At 35.9% G+C, this 14581-nt stretch overlaps 1 protein-coding gene across 7 annotated transcripts in view; it reads right to left on the minus strand.

Moving 5' to 3' along the window:
* Positions 1-14581, minus strand: part of SWT1 (SWT1 RNA endoribonuclease homolog) — a 100316-nt gene that overhangs the window by 35682 nt on the left and 50053 nt on the right. For 5 of the 7 annotated variants that reach the window (XR_013449860.1, XM_078078050.1, XM_078078051.1 and 2 more), the window contains exons 15-16: positions 13753-13940; positions 10061-10192 (exon numbers count right to left, since the gene is read on the minus strand). Coding sequence is in view for 4 of the 7 variants with exons in the window: in XM_078078050.1 (XP_077934176.1) it covers positions 10061-10192; positions 13753-13940 (320 nt within the window). In the remaining 3 variants the exon portion in view is untranslated. The remainder of the gene's footprint in view (positions 1-10060; positions 10193-13752; positions 13941-14581) is intronic. The other 2 variants (XR_013449862.1, XR_013449861.1) reach the window with 1 other exon arrangement.

Below are 14581 nucleotides of genomic sequence, written 5' to 3' on the forward strand. Positions count from 1 at the left end.
TTTCAGAGCACCTGGGTGGCTCAGTCGGTTAAGCCTCCAACTCTTGGTTTTGGCTCAGGTTATGACCTCAGGGTTGTGAGATTGAGCCCCGTGTCGGGCTCAGCGCGGAGTCTGCTTAAGATTCTCTTCCTCTCTCCCTTCCCCTGCTTGCACACTCTCACTCTCTCTCTCTCTCAAAATAGATAAAATAGATAAAATCTTTAAAATGACTTTGAACAGAAAGTTGAAAATACATGGGTATGAAAAGTATGTTGGCTCAGGTTATAATACAATTATCTCTCTGGAACTTCTCTGGAAATCTATACATTTATGAAAAGAACTAATTCCTGATTAATGGTATTGAAAATAAGTTGTCTTGTCTTTGTTTTGTTTTGAGGACAGATGGCTCTCCTAAGCTTAAATATGTAAAGCAAAAATAAAAAGCTTCATTTAATGGAACACACTGAACTGAATGCCTCTTTTTCTGCACAGAAAATACTGCATAGGCTCACTGTTAACTTTTAAAAAAGTCATAGTAATCATGCCTTGTGTTCCTAGGGTACAAAGGGCACCAGGATACAAGATCACTTTCTCCCTTTTTCTCTTCCAGTCCTTCCAACAGTACTAAGTATGTATATTAAATTTTATGTTTGAAAGACCTAGAGTCATTTCTGTTTTCCTGACTAAGCAATGACTGAAACATACTTGTTACCAGGAGAAGAGTGCTTTAGTATAATAACAGAGAAACCATTACCACTTGCTCCCTTGATTCTTGAACCCTACACATCCTGACCAAGGGGAAAACAGCACTCGAACTTCACCACTGCTATGGTAAATAACATTCTTATAGGTCACTCCAGTGTTTTGCAAAGCCAGCTCCTTAGATTAGTGTATGATCAAGACAATGAATTCCATGTAGCCATAGCTGAGCTTTTGCTATAAAATTAGTTTCTTAGTTGTATGGCATACCATGACAGTGGCCAAGATATCCCTTAAAGCAATTGATGGAGTTGCTGGCAGAATCACTACAGTGAGGGAAAGCAAATCCATACCCAAAGGAAGTATCTATTCCTGGTGAGGACAAATCTCTGCCACTAAGTGGCTTCCTGGTCTCCAAGGGAATGGTGCCTTATTGAATGCTTAGCATTTGCCCCTGCTGGTGACAGTTTGGGCTCTCAGCACAGATAGCAGCCAGAGCAACCTTCAGGAGGGGAAGTCCCACTTTTGAGCTCATCTTATAGAAGCTGCCATTGTCCCTTTGTATAAGAGCTCACTGACCAAACACTGGGGTGGCTAGGGAGAGACTGACATCTATAGGACGGCTGGTCTTGCCCATCTGATTACTGAGTCTCCTCTGCATTGGGTAGCCTTTGATGAGTATTCACATGGGACACAAATACCTTCCTACTCTGTGCCCATTCCAAGATGCCCATCTATACACCTCTTCTCCAGACATCCCTGTCACCAAACTTCCAATACTGGTTTTTCCCAAGTTTTCAAACAAACCAGTAGTTATTGTTTATCAGTCAAGGTGGATTAGTCTCTCTCTGACCATTTCTCCAACTACAGTGGAATTTTAGGTCACTGGAATTAGCATTAACTCAGAGCTAGTATCTAGCAATCCCCCAAAAGATCGTAGTATTTCACTTTTTCTACAGCAGTCACCCTAGTAAATGAAGGCAAATCCTTTTGAAGAAGGCTGATGGGTATATTCTTTATACTATTTTATGCTCCACTAGTGTACCAAAGTACTCACTTTTTAATCTATATTATCAAAAGGGTTTAAAATAAAATCTGCATAAATTACCATCTTTAATATAGAAAATATAATTTTGATGATTTTCATAATTTGTCTTAGCTCAACAATTAAGTTGGGGAAAATATAGCTACATGCTGTCAAAAAGTAAATTAGCTTAATGTTGGCAAAAAGATTAATTGGAAAATTTACCACTTATATTTTCAGTTACATTATTATTAAGGGTAAGTATATGTTGACTCTAGAAGGTTTATTATGCCTTATTAATAGGAACTGGCACATCAAAATGTTAGATAATTCCAGGGGTTTCTGATATACAATAAATATTTATTGAGGGAGGCCTGGGTGGCTCAGTCGGATAAGCGACTGCCTTCGGCTCAGGTTATGATCTCAGGGTCCTGGGATCAAGTCCCACATCAGGCTCCCTGCTCAGCAGAGAGACTGCTTCTGCCTCTGCCTGCCACTCTCCCTGCTTGTGCTCTCTCTCTCTGACAAAAAATAAAATCTTTAAAAAAAAAAAACAGTAAATATTTATTGATTGTCTTCTAAGTAGAAAACACTGTCCTGAGGTGGACTCAACCTTTTATATCACTGAGATATAGCCTTGAGGATATTGATTGCATCACTTCTTAAAACAGGCAGATGGTTGGCCTACCACCATGTAAAGATATTTAGAAGCACAAGAAGCTATTTCTCAAAATAGATGGAAATAATCTTAGAGTTTCTAACTTTAAACCTGTTGTACAACTACTCTGTAAGACGGAATCAGAACTGATCATCTGGCTTTATCCCATATATTTACGATTTAAGTTAAAATTACTATAATAGCCCTTATTCAGCACCTTTATTTAATTTCCCCTATTTCATTTATTTTACTAATGTTTAACTCCACTGATTTAGTCAATTTACTCTATCTGCTTCATTGAAAAATGTAGTTTTAACTGGTTTTAGCATTTCTTAACATAAGACTTAAATAGCAGGGAATTTTAATCAAATATCAGATCAATAAATCAGGTAGAAATAACCAGCTACAAAGAAAAGTCCAACTTAAAAGAATATTGATTTTAAATAAAAACAACTCCATAAACAAACTAAAATATTTGTTATCTTCAAGAAGTTATCTTTATATTTGATTGCTTAATTCTGCTGTGATCAAGAAGTTTATGATGGGAAATATTTAACTCTCTTACCCAAACCTGGATTTTATTGACTAAAATAAGGGAACGCCGGCACTTAGAAGTGCTTCAGGGATGGAAGGAGTAACTGTGACATAACCCACTGGTATTCAGAATAAAAATAAAGGTCCTTATGCCCTATTATTGAATTACAAATCCTGGGTAGCATAGATAAGAGCTTCAGATATGTAAAATAAAATCTAGTTATTCTAAAAATTAAGTCCTGAACAATCTGTTAGCCTCAGTAGCTTTAATGAGCCAGGTTAAAAAAATATCTGCTAATGGTGGATAATTCCGTCAGATTTATATGTGGATGCCACATATTTTGTCAGCAAATGTAAATTTTATTATGTATCATATATAACATTTGATATAAATGTTAAGTTAGAGCAGTGTTTATCAAACTGCAATATAGGTACCATAAAAAGCTTTTATTTATTAAATAACCATCTATGTTTTATTTTTTATTTTTATTTATTTATTTTTTTTGAGAGAGCACACAGGGGGAGGGGTAGAGGGAGTGGTTAGAGAGAGAATCTTCAGCAGGTCCACACCCAATGCAGAGCCCAACCTGGGGCTCAATCTCACAACCCTGAGATCATGACCTAAGCGGAAATCAAAAGTCCAAGTCTTAACCGACTGAGCCTCCTGGATGCCCCCATCTATGTTTTATGTAAGACATTACATACATCTTATATAAGAAATATCTGCTTATATCCCCTGAATCTCAATCCCTCCCATTAGATCCCATCTTCCCTTCTACTAACCCTAATTTATAAAGTGTAGGTAGAGAAACCAGGATTAAGCAATCAAGGATAATGTGTGACTCCACCAGCCATTTGGGCAAATTACTGAGGGTTCCATCATCTGTTCTAGACATAAATACCTTTTTTATCTCCTCAATCTCCTTCTTCCAGTTGTTCTCCTTCCTCCTGATTTTATTCTTTACCCTTCCTTAGCTTGCACTCCTCTCTCTGTATTGCACTCCTCTCTCTGTATCACTTTTAAATCTTCGACATTACCCATTCATCTAATGTCACAATGTAGTACCGTTAGTAGCATTTAGCCCTAAAAAAGTTTCCCTCCACCAGAAAGACTATAAAAACTCATTTGATACCCCTCCACCATCTATTATGTGTAGTTGTGATGTGGGTATGGATCTAGATATACAAAAGTAAGACAAAGAAAAGTAGGTAAAGTTTCTGCCCTAAAGCTGTTCAAAATCTCAGGGAGCCAATTACGAAATAAATTATAAGAAACTTGTGTACGAAATGATGGCATGGAGGGTGAAGCAAGTAAGTCCTTTCATTTTTAATTAATAGCTTGTATTATTTTCTCTTATTCAACACAGGAACTGATACATTTGGTGTTGGACAGGACAAGGGGTGTGCGAAGAGTCTGATAAAGAGGTGCAGTGATATCTGGGGAGTTGTACGAACCCCAGTGGGGGAGGGGAGGTACAGTCCAATCATCTAAGGGCAGAAAGGGCAAGCCTCAAAGAAAGTAGGTCAGACCTAAGCATGAACAAATCTCGTCACTCTAGATAAGGACAATTTTTATCAATGGCTGAACTACTTGCATACTGCAATGAGTTGAGATGTTGAAAAGTCACTTCTTAATGTTTTTATAATCTACACGTCTCTATCAGAAACTTTTGTTTCAGCAATGAGCTTGATCTGTAGAACAGCCTAAAGAGTGTTTGTCTTTGTGTCAACCGAAGGATGACCTTTTCTAAATAACCTTTCTAAAAAACCTCAAGAGGTCGACTACCAAAACATACACTATGAAGTTAATAAAATATTCTCACAGATGCAAACTCCACCTTCTTTGAAGTGACTAAATCATGAGCAGATCTGAAAAGTTGCTGTGATTATAGGATTCCTTTTCACAGGAATCAGGTATGGTTATACCAGTATAGGTTTTGCTCTTATTAAGTTAACATGCCATAAGAGAGTAACGGGAAGATTCATTTTTAGAGGCTTAATAAGATAAAAACACATGTAAATGACACACAAAAGAATCCCAAACTTCATGAATATTATTGTGCTTTAGAAAAACAGCTCTACAAAGTATTTCAAATCAAAGCCACAGGGTTCTAACAGAGGTTACTAAAGTTTTGAAGATCATTAAAGCATTTGGAGATGATAAAAATTAATCATCTTCCTTTCCGAAATCCAACCACAAGTCTCATCTTGCAAAATTATATTCTATGATGAGGCATGAAGCCCATCCTGAATATGACCAAGCCCAATGCATCAGTTAGCACTCAATCTTCATTTAAAAACAACCAAACCAAATATGACAGCTAGAAAGAAAATATTATCTAAACAAGAGATACCCTTTCATATAAAAACACCCCCCCTCTAAAATGTGGCAAGTTATTTACAAGGAACTTACTTACAAGGAACTTACATCCCTCTCCCACCTCTGCATATGATTCCAAATATGAAACTAAGAGAACATTCATTATTTCAAACTTCATCTAAAGCTACCTGAGCAAGAAATCTAGAGTTCATTAACACAGAAGTAGTTTTACGTGTTAAATCAAGTGTTAAAATGAATATGCACATTTAGGCATGATCTACTTATATTTTTGGATTCAAAACACTACCATTTTTCTGTTTTGTTTTTTTTTTTAAGATTTTATTTATTTGAGAGAGAGAGAGAGAGAAGAAGGGCAGGGGGAGAGGGAGAAACAGGCTCTCCGCAGAGCGGCAAGCCCGATGCGGAACTCGATCCCAGGACCCTGAGATCATGACCTGAGCCAAAGGCAGACGCTTAACCAACTGAGCCACCCAGGCACCCCCATTTTTCTGTTTTTTAAAAAATAATTTCAAGCTTATTTTATAAAGATGAAACACATAAACATGATTATAAAATCTAGGCAGAGGGCAATTTCCTACGTTCACGCTCCATTCTCCTCCCTGCTTCCAAACCAGGCAGCTCATGATCTACTTCATAGACACAAAACCATCCTTAAAACATTTTCATTGTTGTTTTGAGTATTAGCTTTCAAGTCAAAGCTGCACACACACATTTACAGCATGCTTTGGAGTTGGATTATATGACCTGTTTATTTAACTTTGTAGAGATGCCAGTGGAAGCACAAAGATTTATAACAATTTTTTTATTACTGTACAAGCAGAATTTCTCTTTAGAATTTTCCATATGACTCCCCAATTAATTTTTCACTCCAAATGAAACTTTACAATCTTTAATTACTAAGCAAAAGGTTTTTGTGATCTTGAGAGTAACTTGATCATGTTTACTAAAGTATAAAATGAGACTAGATAGTACAGACCTAAAACTAAACAAAACAAAACCCTTAATGTCCTTTTGTCTACATGGAAAGAGTACTGACTCTGGTTCTCCAGTGTTTAGATAAAGAGGCCATTAACAAAAGTGCTCAGATTATTCATATATACACACACAAAAAAGGAAAGAGAAAAGCAATTTCTAGACCAATAGCAAATAAATTAAGTTCACTCTTCCACCCAGGAAGAAAGTGTGTAGAAAGTATAAGAATCAGCAATAGTCCCACCTCTTTTTCAACTTTTGCAAACTCAGGTATTCTGCTCCCAACTGTATAACCGTGTGGACAACCGCTCCACCAACATTTTCTACCCTGATTTGTCACAATCATGTTTAGAGCATTATTAAAATTGAAATACACATTTTTAAACGTTTCAAATTTAACATATCAGCTTTAAGGAGAAAACAAAGACTAACACTTATGTTGCAGATTACAAAGTATTTTCACATACATTATCTCATTTATTCTGCTGAAGAAGGCATCAGGATTCTCATTTCATAAGGAAAGAGACCGGCTTAAAGAGGGTAGGTAACAAGTCTAAAGTCAAAGGGATAAATCTGGAACTAGAAGCCCAAACTCTTAGTTTAATAAATACATTTTCATTCACTTCTTTAATGGAAGGACTGGGTTAACAAGTCACCTTGTTATTGATTCCCAATGTAACGTCATACATGATCTGCTATGATAAAATAGAGTTGAGCTATATTCAGTGAATATGTATCTCAAAGTCTAATGAAACTACTCCATTTTAACAAGCATCAGAAAATGCTAATGATATGCAGTCACTACAAAGTTGAGTGTATTTTTCAGTGTTTAAAAAATTTAAAAATCTACCCATATTTAGCCACCCAAAAAAATTTAACTGAATTGAACATGACTGTTTCTTGGGGCGCCTGGGTGGCTCAGTCGTTAAGCGTCTGCCTTTGGCTCAGGTCATGATCCCAGGGTCCCAGGATCGAGTTCCACATCGGGCTCCCTGCTCGGCAGGAAGCCTGCTTCTCCCTCTCCCACTCCCCCTGCTTGTGTTCCTGCTCTCGCTATCTCTCTCTCTGTCAAATAAATAAAAAATCTTTAAAAAAAAAAAAAAAGAACATGACTTTCTTAAAAGATTTTAAGACTACATACACACTTGACAAAATAATTATTAACTTCTATTACATTTTGATTTAAATGCCTATTGTCTGAAGGGCTTAAAAAAGAAAAACCTTGCAATGTTAGTAATTTCCTGTAGATTAATGAATGCTGAAATGAGCAACTTTTTTATTCACAATGCCCTCTACTGGTGGCAAAAGTGGTTCTAATATATTTATGACAGGAAGTTGGATTCGTTTCCTTACTGTGGTCCCCCACCACCTGCATATAAATCCTCTGGAATGCTTGTTAAAAATACAACTTCCCTCTCTCTGTGAAATATCTACAGATATTGTGATTTCACTACAACTAGAACTCTGCATTTTTAACAAGTCCCCCAATAAGTAAGTGGAGAATCACTGGTTTGGTTAGTTATATCAACACCTGACTTTCAAAGCACAGTAACTTTGTGAAAAACTCTAGAAAGGTATTATTATACTGGGTTTATAGATGAATACGGAGGCTCAAGACAATTTATTGCCCCAGGTAACATGCAAAAAAGTAGAACCACTAATATTTTCTTATTCCCGGAGGTATTGTGTCCTTAGAGGAAAGAATAACAAAATTCTATCAGCCTTAAAATTCAAATATTTATTTCTTTAAATACAGCTTATGTAAGCAGTACATGCTGTAACTTCTCAATTCTGGCTTGACATGATAATCACCTGGGGAGTTTGTAAAAATGCTTATACCCAGGTCCCACATTCAGAAATGCAGATTTAATAGGTATAGAGTCAGCCTGGACATTGTTCTTTCTTTAAAGCTCCCAGATGATTATAATCAGCCACCAAGGCTGAGCATCATTTAAACCAGTAGTGCTCAGCCTATGATGTGCAGAGAATCACCTGGAGGACACAGACTACTGGGCCCACCCCCAGAGTTTCTTATTCAGTAGGGTCTGGCAGGGTTTGAGAATTTGCATTTGTAACAAGTTCCCGGTGGAGATGAGGATGCGATTCTGTGACTACACTTTGAGAACCACTGATTAAGAAATGTTGACTAGTGGTTCTCAACCTTGGCTACACATTAGGATCACCTGGAGAAATTTTTAAATCCTGATAGCCAGGTACACGCTTAGACCAATTACATCAGAGTCTCTGGTGTGGGGGACCCAGGCATCTATATGTTTAAAGCTCCTAAAATTAAAAAGGTTTATAAAACCCATCAATATGTAAATGGGTATAGGGTGATCTTCCAAGAGCATAGCGTAGTATGCTGTTATCTCCAAAACTTTTTGGATCAGAAACACTTCTGTCCAGGCACATAATTAACAGACCTAAACGTGTGAAACACTACCCTATGGGATAAAATAGAAACTGCTTTGAGTAGCCTACAGCACATTCCCCTCCAACCTCATCTATTGCCAAACCCTTCCTCCCTCCACTGCATATGTTCCTATTAAAATATTAACAACTCTATTGCAATTATCTGTTGTAACGTGACTGTTTACACTCTTCCTACAAGCTCTCTGGAGTCAGAGATTGCACCTAATTTATCTTGATTCCCCAGGGCCTAGTATGATGCCAAGCATAAGTGGTGCTCAATGAACATTTGTTGACTGAATACAGATTGCTATCCCTACTTTCTGTAGAAAAGGTAGTGTCAAGAATGGCTTGTACACAACCTAGAATGTGAAACAGATTTTGCATAACTAAAATAAAAAACTGAATACTTCTCCCTCATAAAGCTACTCTTATTTAGTATTGCTGTAAGTAAAAAAGGGATTATTTGCACTTAGAGATGATAAATTTCACTTGCCTTGGGATCTGCCACATCTTCAACTCATTAGTAACTTAAGAGCACCAAAAAGCTATTCTAAGAATCATCTAGCCAACTGTGATCCAAAAAGAAGTACAAAGGCTTTGTGTATTAACAATGAGATGAAGTTTCCAAAAATCCTTAAGAGAAAAGGAAAAAAAGCTCAAAAACTACTGTTGTTTCAAAAATTCAAGTTTTTAAAGTTTGGACATACTAAAATCAAATCAATTTTGATTCTTTGGTTTTTGCTTTTCAATTTATAAGGAATAGTATTCCATGAGCAAGCTGCATATTTAACTCAGGTCAAGCAATTTTGGTATGTAGCCAAAAACTTAAGATTAAGTTTGGTATTCTCCTTTACCACTACAAAAGAAAACATCTGACTTTATCCTATAAAGGTGCTGTCTGGTCCATTCTACAGCTTTCTGGCTCTATGGTTTCTATGTGCTCCACAAATATTTAAAATAAACACATGTAGAAGTCTCAAAGCACCATAGGACTATATGCTTCCTCTCAAACTTTTTCAGTTTGTGGTCCTATGAGGCTGTATTTGAGGAAATCAATCATGTTAACTAAATATTAACATATATTTGTTTTTAAAGGAGCAGTGATAATTACCTAAACATATACTTTATTCAACAAGTAATTACTGAGTGCCCATTATCTGCCAGGCACTGTTTTGGGAGCTAGAGTTGCACAATAATGAAAATAAAGCTCCTTATGAAGCTTACAACCTGGTATATTTTTTCTAGAAAGGAAAAAACTAGAAACATTCTAGGGGTCCAAACTCCAAATAGGGATTCTTTACAAGGGAGAGGGAAAAGGTAAATATAAAAGTCATTAGTTTATAAAACTTGTTGGAAGGCTCCCAGAACCTCTGGAAAGGCTGATAAACCTGGAAGAAAAAGAAAAGTTATAAATGAAAATTTAAAATTAATTAGTGTTTACCTTTGAATTCCTTCAAGAATATCCTTCACAGCTGCCATTAACTTTTGAAGAGATACAAATGCTTCTTCAAATGATGCTATTTTTGAAGAAGTCAAAGCTGCATTTGGGCCCAATCTCTGAAATACATCCATGCTAAAAGAGAGAAAAATAAAAGATACTCATGCACATTTATTGTAATTCAAGCATTTTCATTTCTAATATATAAAATGAGGTAATATTTATAACTCCTCTCTCATAATCCTGATTTATTTAAATTAGAAATAAGAGACAGTGACTTGTGAATATCCAGGCTACCATTCATGCAAAGGATCTAGGGCAACAACTATGTGCATCTAAAGTAATACCCTTCAAGCTGTGGGAATAAAGTTTCTTATCAAGAGACCATAAGGCACAGAATATTACTAATCTACATTCAAGTCAGTACATAAATACTAACAGTACTCCAGTACATAAGGATGAAGAAAAAAAAAAAGACATCAGATTTACGTGTTTGCTGAGACTGGAATAAATGTTCTTACATCTTACTCCAGTAATTCCAATTTTAGAAATCTATCACATATTAATAATAATTTGCAATTGGTCAACAATTGGTAACCACCTACATGTTCAACAATGTAAAAAGTGTTAATAGTGACTTAGCCACCTGATGAAATACCTAAGAACTATTAAAATAATGCTTATGCCATCTAGAAGATAGAAAAATAAAGGTATACAATATTTATTTATATAACATAACAACCACCATATAAAAAAATCAAAATATATGCTGTACTGGGTTGAACAGTATGCCCCTGAAATTCATGTTCCTTCAGAACCTCAGAATGCGACTTTATTTGAAATAGGATCTTTGCAGAACTTCCCAAAAGAACCAACTCTGCAGACAGACAGCCTCCAGAACCATGAGTGAATAAATCTCTGTTATTTTAAACCATCTAGTTTGTGGTAATTTGCTATGGAAGCCCTAGGAAACTAATAAGCATGCCTTAAAACACAGCTTGACGGGGGGGGGGGGGGGGGGGGGGAGGGGAGGGCGGCACCTGGGTGACTCAGTTGGTTAAGTGTCTCTGCCTTCGGCTCAGGTCATGATCCCAGGGTCCTGGGATCGAGCCCCACATCGGGCTCCCTGCTCAGTGGGGAACCTGCTTCTCCCTCTGCCCGCCGCTTCCCCGCTTATACTCTCTCTCTTGTCATATAAATAAAATCTTAAAAAAAAAAAACCACAGCTGGGAGTACATAATAATAACCATGTTAACTACTGGTTACCTTTAGGTGGTAGCATTCAAGGGAAGTTTCTCACTTCACAGTATTTTCCAAAGCATTTTTTAAAATAATTGTGGTAAAATAAAAATTACCATTTTAACATTTTAAAGTGTACAACTCAGTGGCATTTGATACATCCACAATGTCTGCAACCATCACCACTATCTAGTCACAGAACATTTTCATCATGCCAAAAGGAAATCCTGTATTCATTAAGCAGTCACTCACCATTCCTCCCTCCCCACAGTTCCTGGTAACCACTAATGTGTTTTCTATCTCTACATATTTACCTATTATGGATATTTCATATAAATGGAATCATATACCATGTGACCTTTTGTGTCTGGCTTCCTTCACTTAGCATGTTTTCAACATTTATTCATGCCATAGTGTGTGTGGATACTTCATTATGGCTTAGTAACATTCCATTTTATGGATATACACATTTTATGACACACCACATTTCATGTATCCATTCATCTGTTGATGAACATTGGATTGTTTCCACTTTGGCTACTGTGAACATAGTTGTGAACATTCATGAACGTTTTTGTTCGAACACTTGTGTTCAGTTCTTTTGGGTATAAATCTAAGAGTGGAACTGCTGGGTCATATGGTGATAACATGTTTAATGTGTTGAGGAACCATAAATCTGTTTTTCCACATTCCTACAAGTGATGTATGAAAGGGGTAAAGCATTTTGACAAGTCTGCAAAAGGGAAAACTTAGGGAATCTGAAGAAATACAATGGTTCATAAGTATAGTTTCACCTTTCTAAAAGAAAAAGTATTTTGAAACCTAAAATACACAGGGCCTACTAGACCTTCAAATGAGCATCTCTACATGAAGGGCTCAAGCATGAATATATTGAAAAGTTATACAGTGACTCTGGTGTACAATCAGGCATGAGAAGCAATGAAGTAAGCCTTAATAACTATGCACTGATACAGCAATATAAGCATTTTTCATGTACTGAAATACAACAAAGTAAAGTCTATTATACAGAAATTACCTGGAACTCTAACATCCAACACAAATGTATGTATATTATAGGTCAATTCTAAGATAAAGTATTCAAATATTTTCTAAAAGAAAAGAAGATTAAAATATCTTAGAAATGGCTTTAATCTATTTTATTTTGAAAGTGATAATCTCTGACTAGTATATGTGGTAACTTTCTGCTAACAAGAATATCTGGGGGTGCCTGGGGGGCTCAGTTGTTAAGCGTCTGCCTTTGGCTCAAGTCATGATCCCAGGGTCCTGGGATCGAGCCCCATGTCGGGCTCCCTGCTCGACGGGAAGCCTGCTTCTCCCTCTCCCACTCCCCCTGCTTGTGTTCCCTCTCTCGCTGCGTCTCTCTCTGTCAAATAAATAAATAAAATCTTTAAAAAAAAAAAAGCATATCTGATTAGCCAAAACATTTCAAATATGTTAAGACTGGACAAAACAAAGATATGAAAATACAAATGTTTTATATGAAAACACAAATTTTTAAGTATTGTTTTCTTTAGCTATTGGTATTTCTTTAGCATGACAAACTACACATTTGTTTGAAAGAAATTATAATTGTAACCAAGGGCTAAAAATGGGCCCTAAATCTACAGTATTCTAATAGAGAATAGATGTTTAAGAAGAGCGTTCATATTTCTTTGCTGCTAGAACAGATGATCTTAATCCAAAATAACAGTGATACTGGGCCCTAGAACCAAAATCATACTAAAAAGCATCTATCATGACCCGCAAATATATATTTAAAATTATATAAAGATTATGGGCTTGGGAAAGAGTACAGGAGGGAGGGTTGGCCTACTTTAAAATCAGTTATCTTAAATTATTTTTTTAAGTTACTCCAGCATCATTTAAAGAACTACTCACAAATAGTCTCTATCTTTTCATTTTACCAGAAACGTAGTACTTTTATGTGTATCAAAGGAATAAAAGCATTTCTTCCTTTTAAATAAAAGTATTTATCTTTCTTTTTAAAAAGTCTTACATGAATTTTCCTTAATCCAAAATGACCTTTTCTTAGATTATTTTAAATTTTATTAAGGCTTTGTGTCCTAATTTGTTTAGCCAATCTAGGTGGCTTTCATTGGTTTTGACATACATGGGAAATACTGCTCATGAAGGTTTCACATCTGAATCACCTGGAGAGATTTTTTTTTTTTTAATGCACTATCTCAGTGTCACCTCAGATCTATTGAATCAGAATTTCTAGGGATAGAGCCTAGGCAAATATATTTTTAAAACACTCATGATAAATCTGATTACAGCCTTGTTTAAGCATCACTGTTTCTAAGGCACCAATTTGATAAAAGGCCCTCAGTAAGATAATCTAATATATTAAACTCACAACCCAAACACTAACTGTTTAATGAATAACAGTAATGATGGAAAAGCCCAGAATTCAAAAATTCTTGGAAATTTAGTACCTGTTCTGATATAACGTAATCCAAACATTCTCTAGGATAGACCAGATTTCTTGATGTCTGTTGGGTTGGGGAAGATGAGAACCTGAGAAAATGGTGATTTCTTGGTTATTAGACTTCATTAAAAAAATATCTTCTTGCTTTTTACCCACTGTAGTTTCTGAAGGATTTTGCTTAAGTTTTGCCTTGACCTGGGAAAATAAGAATTACACAAATTTCAGCTAGTCCTTCACTAGTGAGAGAAACAGAATACCAATTGTGCTTACAATGTTCTAGCTGTCCAAGAAGTGCTGAATATTCTTTGTCCTTGATTATGTACAGAATATTCCCAGAAAAGCATCAGAGCTAAAAAAAAAAAAAATTTTCCTTTGCCATTTATATCAAACAATATTTCCAATGTATTTATTATAGTGATCTTTCTTAGCTAACATGCTAATATCAATTTAAGAATACTGTTTGGACACTTCTCCACATATGGTATTAAATAAGACAGAGAACACCTAGGATACAATGATAAATATGTGGAATCAAGCCTCCAAGTACCCTACAATCCATTAACAAGAATGAGATTGCAAAGGGTTATTAAAAAAAAAAAAAAAACCAACAAGATAGAATGTAAACCTTTTGCCATTGAAGAAACCACTGAAGGTTTCTAACTTAGGAAGTGATAGATCCAGAACCGTACTCTAAGACAAACCAGAACAAAAGAGAGGCAAGATGTCTAGAAGGCTACTGAAATAATCCAGGAGAGTAGTCCTGAGAACTTGAATTAGGTAGGAAAAGGCAGTAGAATAAAAAGAAAAAGAAAAAAATGTATGCAAGAAATATTTTA

This window comes from Halichoerus grypus, chromosome 7 (genome assembly GCF_964656455.1).
Source record: "Halichoerus grypus chromosome 7, mHalGry1.hap1.1, whole genome shotgun sequence".
Taxonomy (NCBI): Eukaryota; Metazoa; Chordata; class Mammalia; order Carnivora; family Phocidae; genus Halichoerus; species Halichoerus grypus.